At 39.1% G+C, this 16321-nt stretch overlaps 1 protein-coding gene across 2 annotated transcripts in view; it reads left to right on the top strand.

The window, feature by feature from the left end:
• The window catches only part of TTC27 (tetratricopeptide repeat domain 27), a 551099-nt gene that overhangs the window by 168981 nt on the left and 365797 nt on the right, over window positions 1–16321 (top strand). For both annotated transcript variants that reach the window (XM_089690186.1, XM_089690185.1), the window contains exon 7: window positions 11181–11345. In XM_089690186.1, coding sequence (XP_089546312.1) covers window positions 11181–11345 — 165 coding nt within the window. The remainder of the gene's footprint in view (window positions 1–11180; window positions 11346–16321) is intronic.

The following is a 16321-nucleotide window of genomic DNA, read 5'->3' as shown; positions in this document are numbered from 1 at the left end:
ATGGAAAAAAAAAAACAAAAAACACAAATAGTGCAATACTGTAAAAAATCTTTAATTTTAAAAAACGCTGCCTTATATGCACTCACATGTTAACCTCCTTGGCGGTATGATTCTTTCCGATTTTTTGTGCTGAAAGCTGTACCATTTTTTTGCATGAAAATATGTATTTTTTTATTGTAGGCTGTAATTTTTAGGAATAACTCACTGAAATCTGTCCCAACAAGAGTCTATTAAACATTCCAGATATGATAAAATTTGAAACACGAAATCATAAATTATAATTTAATAAATAATCATAAAAAATAATAATATAATAATAATACATTTAATTCAAAAATATAATCAAACCAAAAACACTAAAATTTGAAATACAGAGGCAAATTCGCACATCGCTGAGCAAAGTCGCAAAATCGTTTTCAGTGTCTGATGACGAATTTCCCCACGAATCATTATCACTCAATTCTGCAAGTGGTTCTAATTTACTATTGCTGTTCTAAACCCGCTTTTGACGTAAAGGGACGCTTTTTGGACGCCATGGACTTTTCCAAGTTTCCAGCCAGAAAGAACATTTAAAATGCAGGCAGGGCGCAGGACAAAGCAGTAGGGACAAAATATATGTGAAATGCATTGAAATAGCAATGACAGCAAAAATTAAATTTTTTTAAAAATTCATATTTCCCGCCGGTTCCGGCGCCCATACGTCCCGACGTGCTGCAGGGACCCCCAAAGCAGCGCCGCATGGTAAGCCCGAGTGTAGCTCAGGGTTACCGCTTTTGGTATAGAAATTTTACCCCGAGCTACACTCGGGATTACCGCTGAGGAGGTTAAACAATATACTCAGACTTTCATAATAGGCACAAAAGCTCATATTATATGACATATGTCCATTTGTAGAAGTGGACTGGCAAAGATAGATAGAGATCCCTTCTAGACAAGCAGAAAGTCACTATGGATGCCGCAAACCAGCGTTTTTACGGTTCCAGTGGGTGCGTGGTGACGTCACGTCCAGCATGCTGGTTTGCGGCGTTCCAGAGTGACTTCCTGCTTGTCTAGAAGGGATCTCTATCTATCTTTGCCAGTCCACTTCTACAAATAGAAATATGTCATGTAATATGAGCCTTTGTGCCTATTATGAAAGCCTGAGTATATTTTTTAACATGTGAGTGCATATAAGGCAGCTTGTTTTAAAATTAAAGATTTTTTACAGTATTGCACGATTTGTGTTTTTTTTTTTTTTTTTTGTTTTCCATTGTCATCCAATTGTGGGAGTCGTTTCTGGAGGATATTGAGTACAGAGTTATCTGGGAGGACATGCCCAGTCACTTTAAGCTTGTTTGACTCTTTTGCCATACCAGCAAAGAGTCTATTCCATCTGGTGAGTGGGGATAGAGCATTAATCACGGATGGTGTGAGCACATTTGTTTGAAGAATTTTGGAGCATTTTTTTGGGGATTGAGCACAATTTATATATTTTGAAAAAAAATTTTTTTGTGGACTTTTTTGGACTTTTATTTAGAGTATCTAATTTTATTTATAATTTATTTGCGCTGTGGAATGTTTATAATTTAATTTAATTGATTTTTTTGAACAGCAGCATTTAAATTTCTCAAGTTTATATATATTTTTCTGTGGTGCAAGTTTATATTTATTTTGTTATATTTAAACAGAGGCCCAAGAGAACAAAATGGTGGGTGTTACAATTTTTTTATGACACATGATATTTGCACTTGAAGTTTAGTGCACACAAACACAATATAATACCCATTTTATGGTAAAATATAAAAGGGATTTTTTGTTTTCGTGCAGGCAGTCCCATCAATGTGAACACAGCTGCTTCTCCCAATCTTACATCTGTGCGGGTATGGGGCCCAAGCTTGGGTGGTAGGAGTTTGGGGACACATATCCACACAGATGTCAGATTGGGAGTTGTGTCAGTGCAGCTTTTGTGTCCTAATAGACATAAATGGGATTGCCTTCCCCGTGATGCACGGGGGAGACCTGTGCAGGTAAGCATGGCCCTCGCACAGGGTATACATTGATATACCCTGTGTGAATGAGTCCTATTAGTACAGCCAATCGCAGTATCCCAGTTCACCGCCACATCAATCTTAGTGCCACCATAAGGCCTTGTTCACATGGTATGTATCAATGTGTACCCTGTGCAAGGGCTGTAATGCAGGTGTTCCTTGCATCCCCATGCAGGCAGTGCCATTGATGTCTATTGGGATGCAGCAGTTGAGAGGACACAGGCACTGCTCCCAATTTGACATCCCTGCAGGTGCAAGGCCCTAAATGCAGACAGTGTGACCAGCCAGTCACAGTGTTGCCACACTGGTGTAACCAGCAACAGTGTTCCTGATCGCTGCCCCATCAGTGACAATATTCTTATTCGTTTGTCAGAACAGTGCAGCTATCACCAGAGCCAGTGCAGTCTTCAACAGTGTCCCTGATCTCCACCACATCAAGTACAGTGTCACCAGAATCAGTGTAGCCAACAATAGCATTCCTGATTACCGCCACACCAGTGTAGTGTTGCCTCTGACTGCTATCTGTACTGACCCTGGCCTGTTTATTGAACATGTCTCTGCCTGCTGCCTGAACTAATCCATCTGCATGTCCTGCTGACTACATTCCTTAGAAACGCCAGTCCCAACCATCCCCTGCAGACAACTACGCTACTGGAACCTCTTTTGTACGCCCTTTGTTCAGTCTCCTGTACCTCTAGGCCAATGAACATCACATTGCTGGGGGCAGTCACTTACCAGGAGGCAAAGCTTGTTTGTACGGTATACAATCAGTCCAAACATTGATAAAATCTCAAATGTGGTATTCCCCTACTTGGGAGGAGAAGTAGAAATATTTTTGGGGTGCAATTATAAGTATGTCCATGTTGTGTGTGAAAAATATTTGATAAAACTGATCACTTTGTGGAAAAAAAAACCTTTAATTTTCTTTCCGCATTTTCCAAAATGTGGCAAAAAAATTAAGTCTTCAAAAGACTCACCGTGCTTTTTTAAATAACCTTGGGGTGTTTGAGCTCCAAAATGTGGTAATTGTATGGGTGTTTCTACTGATCTGGTGCTCCAGGGCCTCCAGAAATGTGAAAGGTAGTTAGGAAATGAACTGCCTAATGTACAGCTGTGCTCAAAAGTTTATATACCCTGGCAGAAATTGTGAAATTTTGGCATTGATATTGAAAATATGACTGATCATGCCAAAAAACGCTCTTTTATTGAAGGATGATGATCATATGAAGCCATTTATTATCAAATAGTTGTTTTGCTGCTTTTTAAATCATAATGATAACAGAAATCACCCAAATGGCCATGATCAAAAGTTTACATACCCTGGAATGTTTGGCCTTGGTACAGACACACAAGGTGACACACACGGGTTAAATGCCAATTAGAGGTTAATGTCCCACATCTGTGGCTTTTTAAATTGCAATTAGTGTCAGTGTATAAATAGTCAATGAGTTTGTTAGCTCTTACGTGGAAGCACTGACTAGGCTAGGTACTGAGCCATGGGTATCAGAAAAGAACTGTCAAAAGTCTTGTGTAACAAGGTAATGGAACTTTAGAAAGATGGAAAAGGACATAAAAATATGTCCAAAGCCTTGAATATGCCAATCAGTACTGTTAAATCACCTATTAAGAAGTGGAAAGTTCAGGGATCTCTTAATACTAAGCCAAGGTCAGATAGACCAAGAAAGATTGCAGCCACAACTGCCAGAAGAATTGTTTGGGTTAAAGGGAAACCCATAGGTAGCCACAAGAAAAATACAGGCTGCTCTGAAAAAAGACAGTGTGGTTGTTTTGAAGGAGCACAATATGATGATACTTGAACAAAAATGAGCTGCATGGTCGAGGTGCCACAAAGAAGCCTTTACTGCATCAATTACACAAAAAGGCCCGGTTAGGCATGTCAAGGTGTTGTCAGGCATATTGTAACTGGGCTTTTTTGTGGCATTGGTGCAGTAAAAGCTTCTTTCTGGCACCTCGACCAAACAGCTAATTTTTGTTCAAGTATCACCGTATTGTACTCCTTAAAAACAACCACACCATCTTTTTCTAGAGCAGCCTGTATTTCTTTTGAGGTTGCCTCTGGGTTTTACTTTGAATCACGGACATTTCTTCTGTCAGTTATGGCTGCAATCTTTTTTGGTCTACCTGACCTTAGCTTGGTATCAAGAGATCCCCGAACTTTCCACTTCTTAATAGGTGATTTAACAGTACTGATTGGCATATTCAAGGCTTTGGACATCTTTTTATGTCCTTTTCCATCTTAATAAAGTTTCATTACCTTGTTACTCAGGACTTTTGACAGTTCTTTTCTGATCTCCATGGCTCAGTATCTAGCCCAGTCAATGCTTCCACGTAAGAGCTAACAAACCCATTGACTATTTATACACTGACGCTAATTGCAATTTAGAAAGCCACAGATGTGGGATTTTAACCCGTGTGTGTCACCTTGTGTGTCTGTACCAAGGCCAAACATTCCAGGGTATGTAAACTTTTGATCATGGCCATATGGGTGATTTCTGTTATTATGATTTAAAAAGAAGCCAAACAACTATTTGATAATAAATGGCTTCATATGATCATTTATCATATGCATTTATCAAGAGCATTTTTTGGCATGATCAGTCATATTTTCAATATCAATGCCAAGATTTCACAATTTCTGCCAGGGTATGTTAAATTTTGAGCACAACTGTATGCCCCTATAAAGCGTTATTAAGGTACTCCTTGAATTTTGGGCCCCTCTGTGTGGGTACTCTCTGGAAAAGTCTCACATTTGGTATCACCATACTACTGGAAGAGTAGTAGAATGTGTTTTGGGCTTAAGTAGACCCATGCTGTGCGTTAGCAATATCTTATTATTTGACAACTTTGTGTAAACAAATACATTTTAATTTTTATTCTTCATATTGTTAAAACGTGGCAACCAAATGACAGTTTAAAAAAACTCTTTATTAAACAGAAAAAATTGCCGCTCTAAAGTGAATAAAGGTTATTTAACACATAAATCATATTAAATCAATACAACATTAAGTCCATATTGAATAATCTTCAAAAGTCCCAAAGTGGTATATGTGAAAATTAAATTCAGAGAATGGTGACTTTCCTCCACAAAATCAAAGCACAAGTGCTGTACCATGAACTTAAGTACAAAGGAAACCCTTACAAAATTGAGTGGACTCTTAATGAAAAAGAGTCATATGCGCTTGTTTTTCTGGGATATATAAACACAACTGATAAGTGCCCATAAACTTCAGATCAGCATGGTTAATATCCACAGCATCTCATCCAGCAAGAAAAAAACATCCTGCAGGTACATAAAAAAGAGCCAAGGACAACCACATAGCGTAAAACCATAAAAAAACTGTTTTATTAAACAGTGCTCCATGGCCTCCAAAAATAAATGTGAAAGGTAGTTACTCTTCACTCACATAGATACAAGGATAAAACACTTATCATGAACAAACTCCGGTCCCGGGATACAGATACAATCCAAACACTTCCTAGTTGAGATGAGTGGGGCAATGTCACAAGTGATGGCTCCAGCCTACGCGTTTTGTCATAACTGACATCGGGGACATGGATCCGGCCCTCATGTCTAACTGATTGACAGATGCAAGTCAAGTTTCTTTAATTAAGAAGCTGTTGCTGTTTTTAATATAAATATATTGTAGTTATTTGTCCACTTTAGACATGCTTGGCATGCATTGCTACAACTGCCATGAAACAAATTATGGAGACTGTCATTGCTTATCTCCTAAAAATGCTGGTCACCTGGCTGGCTGGTCTTAATTAAGTTGCGGGAGCCAGATATAGCCAAACATTTAATTTTTCAGCATATTAGTAATGACAGCCTATTTTTCTCTTGTGACAGATGCTATTTAAACTGTAGAAAACTGATAATTGTTTTTAAACTCATGGCATATGTAGATAAGCTTCATTCCAGCATTTTGTGGCACCTTCTGTATAAGAGGTTTTTTGATAAGGAGGCCTTGGCCAGGCAGAATATTTGGTTGGACTAGAGCTCTGCGTCATATCTGTTCAGAGTCAGGGAAATATATAGGTATGATTCAGAATACTGTGATACAGAGTTAGAGAAAGGGCAAAACATCCTTCACAGCTGTGATTTGAATGCTGCTGCCTATCTGTTAAGAATTATATCATTACCAAACCATCAGAGACCTTTTTTGCTCTGGCAATCAAAAATGATGGATTCTCTGCCAGTGATGTATGAGCAGTGTTAAGTTTTAAGAGCTACTGTGATAGAGAAAGGTACCTATTTTAAGTTTATCATTGACTTTTTTTATTCACAGTACTGTATGTTTTGGTGACTGCATGTAATATGATACAGTCGGGAGAAAAATTTGGCAAGAGTAGACAGCTAATCAAATTTGAAACTGATCAGTGGATGGGGAGTATATTAATACTGAAATGAAACGGTAAAACGGTTGTAAAGTTAAAGGTTTTTTCCGTAATGCATTCTATTCATTAGGGTGAAAAGCCCTTCAAGTTCAGCTCCCCCACAGCCCCTTAAATACTCACTTGAGCCCAATCTTGTTCTAGTTTTGCACACTCTGCAGCAGCTCTTCTCCCCTCTCCCACCTCTCATAAGCTTGGCTGCTGCTGCTGTCAGTCAGAACCTGTGAGCTTGGCTCTTCTCCCTTCTCCTGGCTCTCATAGGCTTGGCTCCTGCTGCTGTCAGTCAAAACCTGTGAGCAGGGGGTGGGGCCAATCTGAGCTGTGTGTCTAAATAGATGCAAACAGCCCAGCTCGGGTACCCCCATAAGAAGTGACTTCCTATGAGGCACTCGGCATGCAGGGAGGAGCCAGAAGCTGCGGTGGGAGTCCTGAAAAGAGGAGGATCAAGGCAGCTCTGTGCAAAACCATTGCACATAGCAGGTAAGTATGACATGTTTGTTATTTTAATGACAAATAAATTGGACCTTTAATATCACTTTAAGTTTTAAATTCACAATACTGTATGGACTAAACTTTGCTGGGCATATTTAAAGTGAAAACAGAAGTATGTGATCAGCTATTGTCATTGTTTCCAAAGGTGCAGGTTCTGGGGCAGTCTGTTTCCTGATTCTTGCTTTATTAATATGATAGTTAATGCCTGGAACAAGCATGCAGCCACAGGAGTTTCAACTGCTTGCCTGTTCCAGGGCAATAAATGTTAAGGCATTGAACTTGGGGGGTGGGTTGATTTACTAAAACTAGAGAGTGCAAAATCTGGGGCAGTTCTGCATAAAAAGCTTCCAGGTTTTTGTTGCCAAAGCTCAGTTGAGCAAGCTGAAGCTATAAGCTGATTGGCTACCATGCACAGCTGCACCAGATTTTGCACTCTCCAGTTTTACTAAACCAACCTCAGGGACCTGGAGCATGCGTCTTTGAAAACAAGTCAGCAGTGTCAGGTCCCATATTTCCGTTCCCAAAGTTCTATACATTACACTTAATGAACTATATATATGACGTTTCCCCTAGAAGCAGTAGGGCAACACAGAGGGGCTGATTTACTAAAGCTGGAGAGTGCAAAATCTGGTGCAGCTGTGCATAGAAACCAATCAGCTTCCAGGGTTTTTTTTTTGTCAAAGCATAATTAAGCAAGTTGAACTGAGACGCTGATTGGCTACAATGCACAGCAGTAAGTTTGAAATGTTTTATTGAAGTCTTTAAAGCTGACCTATATATAAAATTAAATTTGAGTAATTTATGTTTAGCTACATTGTGTGAGGAAAAGATGAGAACTATTTTCAAAATTTGGACAAAACTGAGTTTTATAGAGCATTTGTTTAGATCCATACATGAAAGTACGATTAATAATAGAACTTAGATGACAAAATCTTCAGTTTTACTCAAATTAGTTGATGCAAAAATGAATACACTCCACAACAAAAACTACTACATCTAGTACTTTGTATGGCCTCCATGATTTGTAAGGACAGCACCAAGTCTTAGGCATGGAATAAAAAAGTTGACAACAGATTTCAGCATCTTTTTCCATTCTTTAAAAGCAACAACTTTTAGAGTCTGGATGCTGGATTGAGAGTGATGCTCAACCTGTCTCTTCAGAATTCCCCATAGGTGTTCGATTGGGTTCAGATCAGGAGACATACTTGGCCACTGAATCACTTTCAGCCTGTTCTTCAGAAATGCAACAGTGGCCTTAGATGTGTGTTTTGGATCATTGTCATGATGAAAAAGTGCATAATAACCAAGGACACAGAGTGATGGTAGCATCTTCTCTTTCAATATAGAGTAGTACATCTGTGAATTCATGATGCCATCAATGAACTTCCTGACACTGCCACCACCATGTTTCACTGTAGGCACTATGCTTTTTTCTTTGTACTCCTCACCTTTGTGACATCATACAGTTTTAAAGCCATCAGTTCCAAAAACATTTATCTTTGTATCATCACTCCAGAGTACAGAGTTCCAGTAGTTTTTTTTTCCAGCATGGGTCCACCCGTGCAGGCCATTCCTTTGTAGTGCATGCTGTATTGTGTCACAGGAAACAATCATCCCAGTTTGGCTTTCTACTTCTTTAGCTAACTGCAGTGAACTTGCACTGCCATTTTCTTCAACCTTTCTCATCAGCAGATGCTCCTGTCGAGGTGTTAACTTCCATGGACGGCCTGGACAACTCTGCAAGATTGTTGCAGTTCCATCTTTGTTACATTTTGGTATCACTTTTGCTACAGTATTCTGACTGATAAGTAAAGCTTTGCTGCTTCTTGTAGCCTTCACCGTTCTTGTGTAAATAAATTATTTTTTTTCTCAGGCCTGGTGACATTTCTCTTCCATGTGGGCCCATTGCTGACAGCATGAAATCAGAAGGGGTTTTCTTTAAGTAACGCCCTTTAATAATCAAATTTCACCTGGACACCTGTTTAATGAATAATTAGACTCACCTTTAGTTGAATTCTTGTTAATTAGGATTTTGTTGTCTAAAATTTAGACTTCTGCTGACCAATCAGATGTTATCTAGCCCGCACTGCCATTGCTGCAAGGAGAGGAAAGAAAGTGGCAGGGATTTCAAATCCCTGCTGCTTTCTCTCCTCTTCTACCACTGATACTCAGCATGGGATGCCTGCAGGGAGGTTTCCCGCACTGCTCCTGTGTGAACTCAGGCTATGGGTTCACACAGGAACTGTGGGGAAACCGCATGTGATTTGTACAGGAATCGCATTCCTGTTCAAATCACATGCTAGTCTTTGCAGTGCAATTTGCATCCATTAACGCAAATCACACCGCAAAGTATCAGTACACGGTATCGGCGAGTACCTGACTGAAAGTATCGGTACTCATACTCGCTGTTAAAAAAACAGTATTGGTGCATCCCTCAATACCTATGCTTACTCCTTTCCCAAACAAAACAGCTCATTCCCTCTAATGCTGCCATGCAATTTTCAGGAGGATCAACAGTCAATCTGCTGAGTCTGATACTCCACACATTAGTGAATGCAGTCCTATAGAATGCTGTCAGACTGCAGACATGCATTAGGAGATGGTCAGAGAATGTGACCATGCTATAAGAGTTGTGGGAGACAAGGGACATGCTTCAGAAGATAGTCATAAACTGGAGACATAATACATTTAACTGCTAGAGATCACTACCATTACAGCCCCTTTACAAATCAGTGCTACCTTTATTCCACATTTGTGCTCCCTAGAGCCGCCTTTAAAATTATGTGTCCTCTGTTTGGTATTTTTCTCAGCAAATCCAATTATAAAAGATGAGCTTAAAGCAGAACTCCAGGCAAAAAACTTCTTTACATGTCCTTGTTGCTGAATTCCTACCTTCACTGAATATGTCATCCATCTTCTGGTTCACTTAGTAGTTGCTCTGAAATAGCCTATACATTTTCAAATCAAACTGTTAATTCTCTTTGGTTTCCTGTTTGTAAGACCGGTGACTGCTATGCCTCCTGTGCCCCCAGCTACTGGTCTTGGCACATCCCTTCTGTAGTTATTTCTCCAGGAAGCAGGGATGTAATTCAGCTCCACTTGCAGTGGTGGGTGGACCAAAAGACTATCAGACACATTCAACATGTACAGGTCTAGTGTACCCATCCACATTTGCGGCAATTCCCTGTGTTAATGGGAACTGTAGTTTCCTTTTACTGCACAGAGAGAGAGAGGAGAGAATATGATGTAACCTCTGCTGTTACACCTTCTTGTCAGAGCAGACACTGTTATCTTTTAAATTAGAGAGATGAGGCCATTAAAATTCAATTAGACTTTTCTCCTAAATGGTAAGGATTTTCAAAATTTTATTAACTGTTTAGTGTTTGTGTAGTGGGATGTACTAATGGGTGATTTTTTTTTTTTGCCTGTCATGGAGTTCTTTTGTTAGAGAAAGAAAATGGAAAACCCAGAAAAAATGGGCAATTAAAGATATAAATCAAACTAGTCTAAAGAATATTATTCTTTCACTGGCTTGTGTAAGCACCAAAACACTTTCTACTGTCTGTGGAGGTTCTGACGGCCACACAGTAAGTGTCAGAGGGATGTAGGTTGGCCACCAGGGTGTTAGAATGATGTCAGTTAAAAACAAACCCCTTCTGGGTTACTTTACCGAGAACTTTTTTTAGACACTTCTAATGATGTAATTGCAGATGTCAAAATCCAGTTTGTAGAGTATATTTGAATGACCAGTGTTTAATATACAACCACTACATATTTCAGAGACATATTAATGATTTGAAGGTGGTGAGGAATGGACTAACTTGCCAATATTGTAACATTAGACATAAGATTGAATTCTTAATGTTTTTGCACTATACTGTGTAAGCTAGTGTAGTAGAAACTTTGTTTATTGATCTAATGGGAAAGCTAATTCTAAATATTTATTTATTTAATGTAAAGGAAAGCAAGCTGTTTTCATGAGTTCACATGTTTTCTCACTGCTACAAGAGCATGTTTTTTAAGTCAAAACTTTTTGAAAGATTGAACTGTGAGTGTTAATAAAAGTTAAATGTTGTGGGAGTGACATCAGTGCTATGTAAATGTATGTGGTATCACAATTCTCTTTATCAAATTATATCTTAGTATTATAATATTTTTGTATAAATATGGTGTGCCCTTTAATGCAATGTAGTGTATGCTATTTGAATAAAGCTGTTATTGCACATTCACATTGTACTTTTGTCACAGTTCAAAAAATTGGAGATTTGCTTTTGGAAAAAGGAGCCCAAGATTTATTTTTGCAACTTCAACTGGAGTGTGGATATGTGTCTCTGTACTACTATGAATACAAGAAGGCAAAGGAATTTCTCAATCAAGCTAAAGACATGGCAAGGCTAAAGATAATTTTAACAGGTAAGAAGACCCTGATTTGCAGATTTTATTTTAAAATTGGTTGAAAATTGTTTGAAGCACACATAATTTTTCAAGGGAGATATATATTAATGTGTTGAAGGATAAGCAGGTTTTTATTTTTGATCCTATGTTTGCCCATGTATAAACTTGCCTCAAATTGGGAAGCTGGTGATATCTGCTCAGATATGAATGGAAGATGCTATCCTTTAAAAAGCTTTATTGGTGTGCATGAGCTACTCTCAAACAACCTTTGTTTTCCCCAGGGAAACAGAGAATTGACAGATACCTGTACTGCCCACATCTGTCATATTAGGCTTTCATAGCAGATTTAAATTTTTCTTTAGAGCAGAACTAAAGCCTTCCCATTATATATGGATGTTTTGCAAAACTTCAGATTGGAGATTAAAAACAATTAGTACATTAGTGCATACTTACTCTTTTCTCAGTAGTTGTAAGTACAGTCATGTAAAAAAAAATATGCACACCACTGAACAGGCAGTGTGTTGAAAAAAGTGAATAAAGCTCAAAATCCTTCTAATAGCTTTTATTTCCATACGCAAAAATGCATTGGGAACTCTACACATTCTGTTTCAAATCAAAATATGAAGAAAAATATATCAAATTTGTGTTGTTCCTCTAAAAAAGTTGAAGAAAAGTGAATATTAGACTGTTCAAAAAAATAGCAGTGTTTGTATTCTTCTTTACAAACTTAAACATTCACTATATAAACTGAAAAATGTTTGAAGATTTTGCTTTCCTTTTAATCACTTAATATTTAGTTGTATAAGCACTGTTTCTGAGAACTGCTGTACATCTGTGTTGCATGGAGTCAACCAACTTCTGGCACCTGTGAACAGGTATTCCAGCCCAGGATGATTGGACTACATTCCACAGTTCTTTTCTATTTCTTGGTTTTGCCACAGAAACTACATTTTTGATGTCACCCCACAAGTTTTCTATTGGATTAAGATCTGGGGATTGGGCTGGCCACTCCATAACGTCAATCTTGTTGGTCTGGAACCAAGATGTTGCACGTTTACTGCTGTGTTTGGGGTTGTTGTCTTGTTGGAACACTCATTTCAAGGGCATTTCCTCTTCAACATAAGGCAGCATGACCTCTTCAAGTATTCTGATGTATTCAAACTGATCCATGATCCCTGGTATGTGATAAATAGGCCCAACACCGTAGTATGAGAAACATCCCCATATCATGATGCTTGCGCAACCATGCTTCACTGTCTTCACAGTGTACTGTGGCTTGAATTCAGTGTTTGGGGGTCGTCTGACAAACTGTCTCCGGCCACTAGACCCAAAAAGAACAATCTTACTTTCATCAGTCCACAAAATGTTGCGCCATTTCTCTTTAGGCCAGTCAATGTGCTCTTTGGCAAATTGTAACCTCTTCAGCACATGTCTTTTTTTTCAACAGTGGGACTTTGCGGGGGCTTCTTGCAGATAGCTTGGCTTCACATAGGGGTCTTCTAATTGTAACAGTACTCACAGGTAATTTTAGACCTTCTTTGATCTTCCTGGAGCTGATTGTTGGCTGAGTCCTTGCCATTTTGGCTATTCTTGTATCCATTCGAATGGTAGTTTTTCGCTTTCTTCCACGTCTTTCAGGTTTTGGTTGTCATTTTAAAGCATTTGCGATCATTTTAGCTGATCAGCCTATCATTTTCTGCACTTCTTTATATGTGTTCCCCTCTCCAATCAACTTTTTAATCAAGGTACATTGTTTTTCTGAACAATGTCTGGAACAACCCATTTTCCTCAGAATTTCAGAGAGAAATGCACTGTAACCAGCATGTACAACATTTGCTGCCTTCCTTAAATAAGGGCAATAATTGCCACCTGTTTTTCAAAGAATGAATGATCTCACTAATAGAACTCCACGCTGCTATTATTTTGAACATGCCCCTTTCAATTAGTGATTCAATTACACAGAATCAGCAGCATGCATGTCATGACTGTTGGGTCTGTTGGGTTTCTATTACTCTACTACACCTGCATGTAAATTATTTGCCATGTAGAAATATCATTTCTACCAAAAACAGTGATTGATCAGGTTAGTGATGTCTGACTGCTATTATTTTGAACAAATTACACATAAACTTGATATGGAACATTGATTCTAATAATCTAAATTAACAAAAATATAGATTTCTAATGTGGAAAAAGTAGGTACAGTACCTTGAAAAAGTATTCATACCTCTTGAAATTTTCCACATTTTGTCATGTTACAACCAAAAACGTATGTTTTCATTGGGATTTTAAGTGATAGATCAACCCAAAGTGGCACATAATTGTGAAGTGGAAGGAAAATGATAAATGGTTTTCAAAATTTTTTGATCTTTTTAGATGCTTGAGAGTCTGGAGCAAATTCAGCCAATCAGTTTGATACTTAAAGTGATTCTAAAGCATTGAGGTTTATTTTACCTTAATGCATTTTATTCATTAAGGTAAAAAATCTTCTTTGCTGCAGGATCACCCCAGCCTCAAATTATTCTTACCTGAGCCTGATCCAATCCAGATCTGATCCAGGTGTGTCCTTACTGAGTTGAGGACATACCGGGTGAAGATCCAGCAAAGTTTTGTGGAGGGAGGAGCGAAGCGGGGCCCAGCATGCTGGTGAAGGAATACCAGATCTGTGTTGCTCTAACATTAGACGAGACCACATAATCCCACTGGATATCCTGGAGACCGTTCCCTTAAAGGGCCAGAGTCAAGGAAATATTCACTAAAGACCAGCAGTAGATCAGCAGACGTTGTTTAGTATCCTTAAGTGTGTATGACCTATTTGATAGGTCAAGGAAGAAGGTGAAACGATGCGGTGATGGGAAACACTACGATTCCGTCGGCACAGTGGAGCAATGCAAATAATTGATTATTACACTTTGGAGCACATTTTTTTCTTTAATGTGAGTGCATATCTGAGTGCGTATACTTAGTAATTTTAAAAAATGGTGTTGCACTACAGTATATTTTTGCTTTATTGTGCATGGTTTTGGAGCCAAAGGTCCAATGAAGCCATAGCACATGGAAGGACCACTTCTATGGATCAGAAATTTGGAGGCTACATAGTCCATTTAAAAGTGTGTTTGGCCTATTATAATTTATAGGTCAATACTCAAGGTTAGCAGGGAGTGGGGCCACAACTCAAGCACGGCGTTGAATATTGCTGGATCATAGCAGGACTTGCTCTTTAATGCAAGAGGCTAGGTTCTGAGCCAGTGATGGTTCTCTAAGTGGTGATGGTCCCTAAAGTACATCAACTGCAACTACTCTGTTGCCTCATTTTCTTTTCTTCTTCTAGCTACTACAGTCTAAGTTCTGCACCCATGTACCAGGGTCTGCACTGTGTTTTGCCCTCTGCTTAGAAGGGGCTTTGATGTGATTTTGTTCCTTTAGCTCACAGTGTGGTTTCCCTGTTAAATGTACATTCATTGCCCATGTCTCTTTGCTCAGCTTTCTGCTAATGCTGGCAACATGTCTGATACCAAAAAGAGGACCATTTACAGTGTGGACACATATGAACTCTCATTGAAAACTTTATTTTCTTTTTTTGCTGTGTGTAATTTGCAGTTTGACAGCACTCAGGTGTAATCACTCTATGAGGTCAGCTGGTTCTTCTCACTTCTGCATCCACCAGATTCTTATCTAAACTGCTCATTTCTGCATCCACCTCTGACCCTGTTCTGTGAAACCCTCAGGTGTAACTTCCATTAACACTTCTGTGTTGCATTTGCTACTGTCAGTCATTGTAAAATTTGAGTATCTTAAAATTCCACTCATAAAGGACTCAAAGGGAATAACTCCCAATCTCCTTTTTAGTCTCTTGATTCCGAGTTTTTGGTCTTATGAGCTTCACGCTGGCCCTCCACGGGACATGAATGTAGCACTGCTTCTTTTCCCTGTTTGAACAATTCAGATCTATCAGAGGATTGTTCCTCTTGGCAGAAAGGGGGCATGGAGAGCTGTATCCATGCGGGCATTAAGTCGCTAAATCTCATCACTGGGTTCCTGTAGAATTAAGCCGTCTACTAAGGTTTTTCCCTCTGATCAACAATATGACAATTGAAACAGCCTGATTAGCCATTCTACACTCCCAAATGAATTTCTACTTTTTAAAGTGGTTCTAAAGGCTCAAGGTTTTTTACCTTCATTCATTTTATGCATGAAGGTAAAAAACCTTCTCTGTGCAGCATACCCCCCAGCCCCCCTAATACTCACCTAAGCCCCCTCTCAATCCAGCAATGTGCACTGGAGTTTCGGCTATCCCAGGACTCCCTCTTTCCATTGGCTGAGCAGGAAGCAGGAGCCATTGGCTCCCACTGCTGTCAATCTCAGCCAATGAAACAATGAAAAGAGAGGGGGCGGGGTTGAGACGCGGCTCTGTGTGTGAATGGGCAAACAGAGCAGCGGGTGCCCCCATAGCATGCTGCTTGCTGTGGGGGCACCGGACAAGAGGGAGGGGCCAGGAGAGCCTGCGGGTAACCCGAGAAGAGAGGATCGGGGCTGTTCTGTGTAAAACCACTGCAAACAGCAGGTAAGTATAGACATTTGTTATTTTTAACCTTTAGAATCACTTTAACTGTTTCCCCCCAGAGAAAGAAAACAGATTGACCACTTTGCTTTGTGTTGGCTGTTATCCTAGCTGAGTTTCAGTTCTGCAGCTCATTTTGCACAGATGATGGAGATCAGTGGAGGATCAAAAAAATATATCCTTTGCATGTAGGTTTACATACACTTTTGCTCCTATACCATACCCCAACTGAGCATGCACACGTTCTATGTAACTTTACCAAATGTAATAGTGCTTTTATGCAAAACAAAATGTTCCCCTTCTCTGAAGATCTATAAAATATCCTACTAATAAGATATTGACATTTCTGTATATTCAGAAAAAAAAATGTAAAGAGCCAGAACATTCCTTTCCATGTTTGCCATGTTCAATTAATTAAAAGCAGAACAGGATC

Source organism: Staurois parvus, unplaced genomic scaffold (assembly GCF_062004578.1).
Source record: "Staurois parvus isolate SC_StPar_1 unplaced genomic scaffold, SC_StPar_1.0 ptg000520l, whole genome shotgun sequence".
Taxonomy (NCBI): domain Eukaryota; kingdom Metazoa; phylum Chordata; class Amphibia; order Anura; family Ranidae; genus Staurois; species Staurois parvus.
The sequence above is the reverse complement of the archived record's forward strand: the minus strand, read 5'-3'. Positions and strand labels throughout refer to the sequence as shown.